At 48.4% G+C, this 10,721-nt stretch overlaps 1 protein-coding gene across 3 annotated transcripts in view; it reads right to left on the bottom strand.

The window, feature by feature from the left end:
• Positions 1-10,721, bottom strand: part of LOC128723404 (neural-cadherin) — a 166,718-nt gene that overhangs the window by 4,030 nt on the left and 151,967 nt on the right. For all 3 annotated transcript variants that reach the window (XM_053817140.1, XM_053817139.1, XM_053817141.1), the window contains 2 exons: positions 10,507-10,677; positions 3,411-3,652 (listed from right to left, as the gene is read on the bottom strand). In XM_053817140.1, coding sequence (XP_053673115.1) covers positions 3,411-3,652; positions 10,507-10,677 — 413 coding nt within the window. The remainder of the gene's footprint in view (positions 1-3,410; positions 3,653-10,506; positions 10,678-10,721) is intronic.

Raw genomic sequence — 10,721 nt, 5'->3', positions numbered from 1 at the left:
ACAGAAGAAGAACAAAACAATGACGCTACGAAGGGCAACCCGAGTAGGACATGAGCTAAATGGACCGAAATGACCATTGCATCTTGGTTTTTTATTACCATCTCACTCCAGCGTCCTTACCGGGCCGATTCGTTTTTCCGCTCTCGTTCGATTCTGAGCACTTTTATTGTTAAAAATTCGAATTCTAACCCAAGCACGACGGGGCCTTCACCGCAGGTTGGTACGATTTCATCTGCGGGTCACTCGAGTGTAAAGGAACGACGAATCGGATTCAGCGCTGTGGAGCAAACCCCTACGCCAGGCTGGACGTGGTGGTTTTTGGGGAGAACATCTACAGCCCTTCGGCTGTGCCAGACTCGGCACAAATTAGCACAGTCACGTTCGAGCTGACGTGTCCTTGGGCGCTGGTGAACCTTCGAGAGTGTGTTGAAGAGCGAGCAAGGCAAACATTTGCACAATGTTTGTTCCATTTTTGTTGCTGCACTTTAACACACTCTCAGTCTCACACCATCACACCGTGTGTGGACAGTTTTGTGGATTTATCGAGAAAGTAACGCCATTGTCATCGGCTGCAGGCGTTCCCAGGGTGCAATAATAGGCTGGTTTGCGAAGGGAACGCTTTCACCGATGCAACGTTAACGTGTCGCATCTTCGATACATCCGCAGTCAGCGCGAAGTGAGTGGGCAGATAAACGTTAAAGGACACTGTGCACATCGTAAGTGTGAAATGTAGGTGCACACATGCACACGCACGAGTACACAGTTACAAATCTAGTCTAAACGGCGTAAGGCACTAGGTGTAACAAGAACAGTAAGAGTAAGAGAAGTAGTACTATTAGCAGTAGTTAAACAGAAAATGCATTACGCTACACAGTGCTTATACAAACCGGTTTTCCCGACGATCGTGTGCGAAATGCGCGAAGGACGGTCGGTGCTGCGTACTCACACGTACGAACGAACGAACGAACGAACAAAAGGACATGCAGCGATGGAAGGCGCGTTGAAGCTATAGATTGAAAAGCCCTGTAACTGTCTCGGTGTTCGGTGCTGACGTCACCAGGAAAAAGTCGCCACCTAGCGACGCGATCCAAAGCGAACCCGTACACAATCGTCACATAGCTTATGACGATAACAAAGTACGGTAAGCATATTTCCTGTGCGGGTATGCATCCCATTCGGCGAAAGGGCCAACGCCGGGCATTCCGGGTGAAGGATTTCGATTTCGTTGCCATTTTTTATTGTTCGTTCGCGCTCTTTCAACATCATAGGGGCCCCCGCAGGTGTTCGGAGCGATTTACGAAAGAGCAATCTACCGGCTCGGAACACCGATGAAACGCGTTTGAGCCCTTGGGTGGATGTGGGTAAAATTTTTACACCTACAGCGGCTTCTGCCATAGCATAGCAGTTGAAGCTGAATATTTAAAATCCTAGCTCTGAGGCCATCTGACCGTCACGTGATAGATGGAGCTGTGAGGTTGTGCAAAAAGAGGGAAAGAGAGAGAGAGAGAGAGAGAGAGAGATTCTGAAAATTGAAAGCTTACGCTGAAAGCTTCTGCGTCATCCCCACGAGTTCACCGGTTTATTTCCCATCTAGGGTGCTTCACATTGCAACTGCCCACTTCGCTGTTGGCCTCGAACAGCGGGAACGATATTTTTATTCAAAATTGAAAACGACAATGTCACAACAATTGCTGCGAATTTGTGCGAGTGGCATTGCGATGCGCCCGCAAACGATGGAGTTTTAGTGGTGCCGGCAAACGGCATTCAAGTGACGGAGTGAATTCCATCCGATTGCCATGACGAATTCGGTGCCATCGGATTTGGTGCAATATTAGTTTTTTTGTGGCACAAAAAAAAACAGGCAAATCGAGCGTGGGTTGCTGTATCGATGACGCAAAAGCGTTTTCCAGAACGAAATGAAGTTGGCACTGGAGATGGAACGGCGTAAGAACGACGGTTCAATTTATTCGATCCGCATGAAACGGGATCGCAGTGACCGGGGATTGTTTGCACCGGTGTTAAAGCGACAAAACGGCAAAAAACAGGACCTTCAGTGCGGCTCAAAAGCACTCCATCAAGAGGACAAATCGAGTGGAAAAAGGACATTAAATTATGTCGCTTCAACAAACCTGCGCGTTGGCTGAAATCTTAGAGTCGTTCGTTCGTTTGATCGTCGGAATGCGCAGTTCCTTCACACACGTCGTGGATTAGTTGGTGAGTGTTAGTTCCTGGTTAGTTCCATGTGCGACGCGCGCTTCAGAGATGGTACTTACGTATGAGCGTACTGACGCAGATGACCAGCGCAATGATGAAGTCCCGCGAAGGCGTCAGGATACCGGACGCGAGCAGCTCGAGCTCACAGTGCGCCCCGGCAAACCCAAGCGGGCACACACACTCATACGCTTTCGGCGGGTGATGGTCCCGGCAGCGGCCACCATTCTGGCACGGATGCCACAGGCACTCGTTCGCATTTACGCACCGCATCCCGGACGGTTTGTAGCCGGTGGGACATCTGCGTGACCCGGACCAGGACCCGGTTCCAGCCGGAAGCAATTAACGGTTGCCAGGTGGGCGTGAGTGCGTGTGAGAGTCGAGCCCGAGTAGGTTCAGGATCACGAGAAGGTTTGCAGGGTTACATGAGGGATTCGTTCGCCAGCATTTCCCACCGGGTCACGTATTTCGTGGCACGAGGGAACCGAACAGGCAGGCAGGTGCATATTGTAGGATTGTGGTTGGTTTAAATTGTAACCGTGTTTTTTTTGTTTTTCATTACGACGTGCGTGACCGGAGAATAAATAATTAAAACCAAAATTTGCCAGTGCCATAAACATGAACATTGAACGCGACACAGTGGGTGAAGGGTATGGGTAACATAGAGTGGTGAAAAAAAAATGAAAGAAATGAAACGGAACATTAGCACGGCTACCACGGGCTACTTACCACATCTGGTGACCACTTTTATTATTTATCGTCCAAACCAGTGGACCGCAACCGGGCGAAAGAGCTCATTGGGGAAGGAGAACGAGAGAATCGATTTTCTCTTCGAGAGGGGGAGGATTTTTGCTACGCAAGTAGATCTTCATCCCGATCTCACGGGTCAGAAGGCTTCATTTTACGAGGACGAAGAGATATAAGGGTGCGAAGGGATAAGGCGCTGGATACTACGTACGCCTGAGCGAAGCATGAAAAGCGAAAGCATGCAAGCCAAACAACAAAGGAACGGTTTTACGATTGCAAATAAAATGGCTACGTTTATTCAGCTATGAACACACACAAACACATGTGCTGGCTCTAAAAGTGAAGAAGTGAACAGCAATAATAAAAGAAAAAAACCCGGCAAACTGGACACCGGAAAGAGCACGAGTCTACCACGCACACACACGATCACTTGTGAAAAAAGCTATGCTCACTCAATATGATTAGCAGACACACAAGAATGGCGGCGAGCGCGCCCATGCTCAGCTTGAGCGTTTGACCCTCCTGGATGAGCTCGCAGTTCTCGCCCCAGAATCCGTCCGGGCAGTCGCAGCGATAGCGCAGCCGGGGCTCCTGATTCACGCAGATACCACCGTTCAGGCACGGCAGATCGAGACACTCGTTCCGATCCATGCAGCCCTTACCGTCCGGCGACATGACGCGCCCTTCGCCGCAGCTGTTCGGTTGAGTTAAAGTTATTATTGTGCGCTTGTGTGAGCCTCGCGTGCCGACTGCAGCCAGCGACCGCAGCGAGCGAGGTAAAAAGTTGGCATAGAATGATGAAAAAAAAGGACTCCACCCCCACATACACAGAGGGTGACCCGGGATTGGCAGTGTGAGGTCATAAAGGATCGGATCGATTGATTGTGTGATTGATTGGCTGGTATGATTGATTTGCGAAACGGTTCATTTACTTTCGGGTTATGTTTTGGAGGGGGGCCAATTTCCGGGGCACAACCCCGGGGGATTAGCCTGGCCCAGGGAGAAGCCGGAAAATGAGGGGTAGCTCGCGTTGGCAAGCTGCTGCCCTCTTTTCGACGTCGAAGCATGCAAACGTGGGACCCCGATGCATCGCGAATGTCGGGTGGATGGCTTTTTTGAAGCTGCTCAATTTCCCTAATCGTGCGTATGCTAATAATGGACCGTATGTGTGTGCGTGTGTGTGTATGTCAGGGAGGGTTTTCCACACTGACCGTTGGACTTTGGTGAGGATACTTTGCACCTGGCCACTCATATGCCCGTAGCCATGCATGTGTGGTCTGGTGGAAAATGGAAGCTTTTTCCCGGTACTCTCTTTAGGTGTGTAACGCGTTTTTGTTCGTTTGCGATTCGCGTGGTTTTGATGTTGAATGACGCCGGAGGTGTTAATGTTGCGGGAATCAACCTTTTATCTCGAACCGTTTCGTTCGATGACGTTCATTATTGTAATAATATTAATGATGCAGAGATCATGTGCGCTTGAGAGAGGATTATGGAGACGGCGATGATGATGATGATGATTATGATGAAATCGCCGGTGTGGTTGATTATGAAAATAGTTATGATCGTGTTGATGTGGTGGTAATACGGGATAAAATAATGCAGCAATAATTAAAAAAATACATCACAAGTAAAAGCAAAAACTTGATCCACACTGGCGGCGATAAATGGAAAATAACAAACGAATCAATTCTACAAAACCACATACATTCACAAGCATTTTCATTCGTGGCAATTTTCCAACTCTCCACAGCCTTCCACCAAACGTTGATTCGCAGAAGAAATGGGCGCGAGTAAACGAGACGTACATCGTATCTTTGAATCGGCTAGCCACAATCAGTTGTAGAAAATTTCATTACATTCGTATGCCTGCTTTTCCGGGAAATCGACACAACCGGCAGAAGAATTTATCATCCAACTGCAATATCTCGGCATCACTGGAAAGTGTTCGTAGCTGTGCTGAGCATTCTACCCGCGAGTGGAATTTGTTAAGTTTTAGCATGCAAATAAATCAAATCCGGCACATGCGAGGCAGCAGGTTTGAGGCCGCATAACCGCACACACACATACATCAAAACCATTAGAACCGTTTGAAGCTTGATGGATTTGAACATTCGCAGGGGGGGGGGGGTGCTGGTCGGTAGCTGTAACCCACACCGATCGGGAGCGATGGGAAAATTAAACAAAATAAAATTAAACCACTCGGAAATGGCAACGTGCATTGCCCTGCCCTGAGTGCCCGTGAATCTGCACACGGAAGCGCGCTTGTGCATGATGGATGGCAAACGCAACGCATTCACTCGCTGCATCACGCGATCAAGATAGAGTGGGCGGATATATTTTGCGGATGAAGGCAAATTTATGCCCACGCGAGCGCACTGTTGTGAATAATTATTTAAATGCAGGCGTGCCGGGGCCTCTGTTTGACATCGACCAGCGGAAGAGCGCTCGTTATCATTCATGGCATACATTAATCATTCAAGTATCGGGCCCAATCCGGATACGGGACGCACCGAATGGGTCACATTCTTACTAAAACAAGCCGCATTGTTTCCACTGGGCGGTGTGCTTTCGAATTGTGTCAGAAGAGTTTGTACGTTTAAACCAATTTACTTTCGGAGTGGAGTTGAATTTGCACAGTTCTTACTGCGGTCCGATCAGCAATAAGTTTACGACAAAGCAGGGCAGAAATAAAACGAGCGGCACGCGTTCTCACACAAACATTGGCTCGTGGAAATTATTCGCCATGAAGCACAACTCAAACAAGCAAAACGATGCTGGTCGGATTCGAGAATCCTGACGAACAAAGCACGCCTTTGTGGGCGTCCAATCGGCACCATCCCGGTGACTCTTTCGGGGCGTCGTCGGGTTCAGATTTTCAAGCAAGCCCGTGCGAACAAAGCGAGAAAAACGGCCATCTTTGAGTCGCTCCAGCTCGGCGCTCCTGCTTTACAATTCAGCTCACAGCAGCATTTTAATCTATCAAAGCACAATTCACACCGAAACACAGACGAAAAGCAAATAATCGCCAACTCAATCAACTGCCTCCCGTGCCTTGCAGTTTGGTGTGCCTTCCAATCGGGCGAAACCGGTGTCGAATTGGTATCCTGTGAAATGGCGACATCCGAGTCTTGTTCCGGAAGCCGCCCAAGAGCAGGCTATGGGCTGGGTAGGCAGGGCTCGTTTGGCAGGGCCGACCGGCTTTGTAATACACGCTAAATAATAGATTTAGCACCAACCAGGCCACTTGCCACCAGTCGGGACGGCCAGTTTCGAGTGGAAAGCTTGTTAAAAGACGAGGCTTTAAGTTACAAATCTCATCCCGGGCATTTGGGCGAGCTTGGTCGTCTTTGTGAGCGAGCGGAAAACGGAAATGACCCATAGACGGATGACATTTCCATCGGCACGGCTAGCACAAAATCCTGGCATAAATTCACGAGCGAAAGATATCGGTATCGCGAGGTGGCGTGTTTGTGAAATGCCGGACGAGCTGAGGCTCCAACTGGCTGCATATTGTGGCGTTTCAGCGAACAGAAAAGGAATCCGTGCTCGTGCCTTGCCCGATGGTCAGCAGACATTCACGGCCCTGACCGGTGCTTGGCACGATGGTCTGGGGACGGAGCGAAACCTCGCCGCGAGCTATGCCAGTGAATGAATTATGGATTAAATATGTGTTTGTTTTTATTACCGCCCTCTGTTGAGCCTGCTTGGGATTGCCACAGCGAGAAAAGCAGCAAAAATAAAAAGAGGCAGAAAGGCAAATAAATTGGGACCTGCTCAACATAATAGCATTTACGTTGCACGCGACTGGCCTTGTGCGGGGGTTTTGTTTTCGGTTTAAAGTCCACATTTCCAATTAGTATTCCTACTCAGTTTCGTCAACTCGAACGTAAGGACGCCTGACGGAACGGTTTTTATCGCATTTTGGTCCTTTTTTCCGTAGCAAACTGCTCGTTTTATTTCGGTTTAGCGCTTCCGGGTTTTTCTAGAGCTCGGTCGGTAGGTTTTCCCGATGTTTGTAATGTTTACGGGATTGATTTTGATGCTGCTTTTAGTGCTTAAGCTTTGATCGTGATAAATATTGAAACATCTATTCAATAGCACACGAATATCGACTTTTATTTTGTTCATCTCGCAACTCGTTGTTAATGTGTGAAATGTAAACCCACATTTATGCTATCCATTGCACAGGGATGTGTGTATCTCATGTTCAGAGAGGTCTATCGCAAAGGCCTTCGTTCACATGAACGATATGTGATATGGTCGAGTGGCCTGTAAATATTTTCCGGCAGATTGCGCCAATAATGCCGAACGAGTAGGTATGCTTTATATCGATGTGTCTTTCGGTTGGTTCTCTTCAACATTTGCAACCATCCATCGAAGGATATCCATAAAAATGTGACTGTGCAAAAAAAAAAATTGGCAATATGAAGCTGGCGATATTAAAAAAATAACACAAGTTTTCGTTCCATGAAGGGCTAAAACGAATCCAATACCAACTAGCTGTGGAGGCAAAATTCGCCAAAATGGAAGTTCAAAAAGGAAAGACAGCATCAGCGATCTCCTCCCTGGGATCCGCACATGAGCAAAGCCGTTCAAATTACACATCCAAACATACATACACACACACACACACACACACACGCAAATGTGTTTCGAGTCCCGGTTCGTCATAGGAGATGCATCCTCGGGTGCAGTACACCAGGATACCATGGTGCGTCGGTGGAGGTTTTATGGCGTAACCCATCGGTCCCATTTTGCCTGCTTCCTTTTAATAACTCGCGCGCAGGTTCGGCAGGAGGCCTGTTTATGAAGGCTGTAACGTACGGGAAACCGTAGTCGTAAACATCTATCAGGGGATTTTTTCGAAACTGATTGAGTTTTCGCTTTTTACTCATCCACTCGCAAACGGTGGAATGTGCAGTCGTTCGCAGTCGCGCTTTCATATTGGCCTGTTGCGATGCGGACGGGCTTTGGCAAACCGCTCCCGGGTAAGGCTGAGCGATGCTCGTGATTAACATATTGGGTTGGGCTGTAAAGTTTCTGCTCGCAATTACTGGTTTACTTGCTCGTGTGCTGCACGAGCGATGGCTTCGTTTTGGCAAGGCACCGTGACGAGTGCCCCGCCAGCGTCATTGGAGACCATCATTACGAGTTTACATGCCGGGGTTCGTTCCGTGCCACGTTCGTGATGGATAGTCAGACGCGAAACGAAAAGAAGGTTCTTCACCCAAGAGTAAATTGAGATCGGGCTCGTAGCCTTAAGACCGAACTCGGTGTACGGCGTGCGGCAAGTTTTGGTAGATCCCGACAAACGATGGAGCTTCAGCGAAATTCCCAGACGTGCAAAAGTTATCCTTCCGCAAGACGTTCTCGATTCAAGAGGCCATCAAAAAGGAGATAAAGAAAATGGAGAGACGGTCACATTACAGCTAACGCGTCTGTCATCAGCGTTTCGAATCCATCGAAGATCCAGCAGACGGCGAATCCAGCAACCCGAATCAGCGTTTGGTCCTGTAAAAAACGCCACAACTCCCAATCATTTTCCGCACAAAAACGGAAAAAAAAACATTTCCATCGAGTTGTCATTTGCGGTGCCAACGCCAGATCGGAAGGATACACGACGGGCGTGCTTGAGAGTGAGAGAGTGGCAACAAATTACCACAGAAGGATATCGTGACAAAGCCGGCGCCGTTGAAACGCGGTGCCAAAATGATAACAATCCGTCTGTTCCATCAGCATCCAGTGGGAGCTGCGCTACGGATGTTCTTTAAACATATCTTTCTTCCCGTCAAGAAGCCGGTCGACGTCGACGGTCTGGATGGTATAATGAGCGTGGCTCGAAAGAAAGAAAACGTGGCAGCGTGCCGTTCCTCTGTTCAGCGAAGTCCGCTAAGGGCGACGAATGTTCACATTCTTCAACGCACCAAAGGCATCTGCTTCAAGCTAACGGAACGCCAGTGTTGGTACATCGCTTCAAAGAATTCAAAGGAGAAAATCCCACGGGATCCGAGAAACGAGAGGCAACTGCTGATTGGATTGATGGAGACGATGACTTGCATGCAGTTGCAAACTTTAATGCGAAATAATCCGAAACCAGCTGCAAAAAGCTGCTCGACATACATGGCTCGAGTTTACTTAGATAGTTACTAAGTGATCAAGTTGAGGATGATGCAGCCATTATGGTCTTGAGTTTGTGTTCGTTGTTTCCAAAATTACCCACCCATTAGACGTGGGTTCGGATTTTCGAATCAAAATGTTTAAAACGAGTACCATCCTTAAGCCATTCTAAATATAACGAAACCCGTGATAGGCAGGTCTATCGCGAGGCTTCTGTTCTTTCAATTAAAAGTTCCCTTTTTTTTACGGCTAATGCCCAAAACTTGACCAACTCCCGGAGTCAACGATGAAAACCAACAAAAGCCATCGTCCCACGGATCAGCCCACCCGTGGGTAGCTTGAGGGTATGGAAATGTTGTTCCCGTGCACCAAGAGCCGGATTATATCCTTCGTGTGAATCAATAAATATTTAATGCCCTCCCACACCACCGGTGTTCTGACCTCCTCGGAAAAGCGCCTTCGCCTTTGCATTGTTAATGGTTGTTGTGCTCATTCTTTTTTGCTCGCTCTCTGCTCTCTCTCTCTCTTTCTCTTTCTTGCTATCTCGCTTGATCTGATTGCTTCCTTGATTTTCTTAATTTCCTTGAATGGAAAGCTTCGCCCCACACTGTGAGAGTGGCTTTCCGTGAGCCATCGCTCATTTCACTCGCAATGAGAGTGCTGGCGAGAACAAAAGCAAAACACCGCCTGGAAGGGTGCCTTTTTGGAGGCCAACCGGGCCATCCCCGAAACATGATGGAGGGTTCTTTCTGTGGAAGGTGAAATTACTTGTTTTCTGATCCCGGTGCGGAAAAAAAGGAGCAATGAAAGCCCCATCATCAAGAGCGCCCCCAGGGTAGGTGCCCAAACAACAATGGTTCGAGGTTTACCATTTTCGATTTTTTTTTCCTTTTAGGCGGACCGGTTTTCTTTGCACGCCTACGACCAAGGTCAACATGCTCTCTTTCCCATTCGCATTCACTCGACGTCACACACACATACACGGAGAACGGAAAACCAACAGATCCTTGTTGTTGAGCATGCACGAATGATCGATAAACAAAGTAAACGAAACAACACACGCGGATGATGCAGGACCATGGGAGCAGGATGTTTGACTCGAGGATAATTATGAGATGAGCCGTGTGAGATGAATGTAATGGCAGGGTGAGTTATGCTTTCGTGTATGACAAATGGCTGACTAAATGATGGAGGACGTGTGGTGGTACCAGATGTAGGGTCTGCTGATTGTTTGTGTTGGATTATAGGCGAGAAGGCAGATCCTTGCCACCGGAAGCGCAGACATGGGATAAACTTCCAGTCCGACACCCTTCGGAGGGGTTCGTAGTGAAAGCGGATCCATTCGTCTGTTGCCTCGGGCTGCAAACGATTTTGCCGGGCAAAGGATCGTGTTACACGGTCCACTTGAAAGAGTCCGGTCCGGGTACTTACGTGCACTCGTACTCGTTCCACAGATCGACACACTCGAACGGATCTGGACAGATCACGTTGGCGCACGGTTTGTTGGATGGGCAATTCCGCTCGAGGTTGCGTGCCATCGTCGCTTGACCCCACTGCGTGCCGTTCATTGCTGGTGGTAGTGGTAGATGTTTACCTTCGAGTCTGTAACGATGGAAAGCGAAATGTGTGAAGAACAAAGCAACCAG

This window comes from Anopheles nili, chromosome 3, assembly GCF_943737925.1.
Source record: "Anopheles nili chromosome 3, idAnoNiliSN_F5_01, whole genome shotgun sequence".
NCBI classification, from domain to species: domain Eukaryota; kingdom Metazoa; phylum Arthropoda; class Insecta; order Diptera; family Culicidae; genus Anopheles; species Anopheles nili.
The sequence above is the reverse complement of the archived record's forward strand: the minus strand, read 5'-3'. Positions and strand labels throughout refer to the sequence as shown.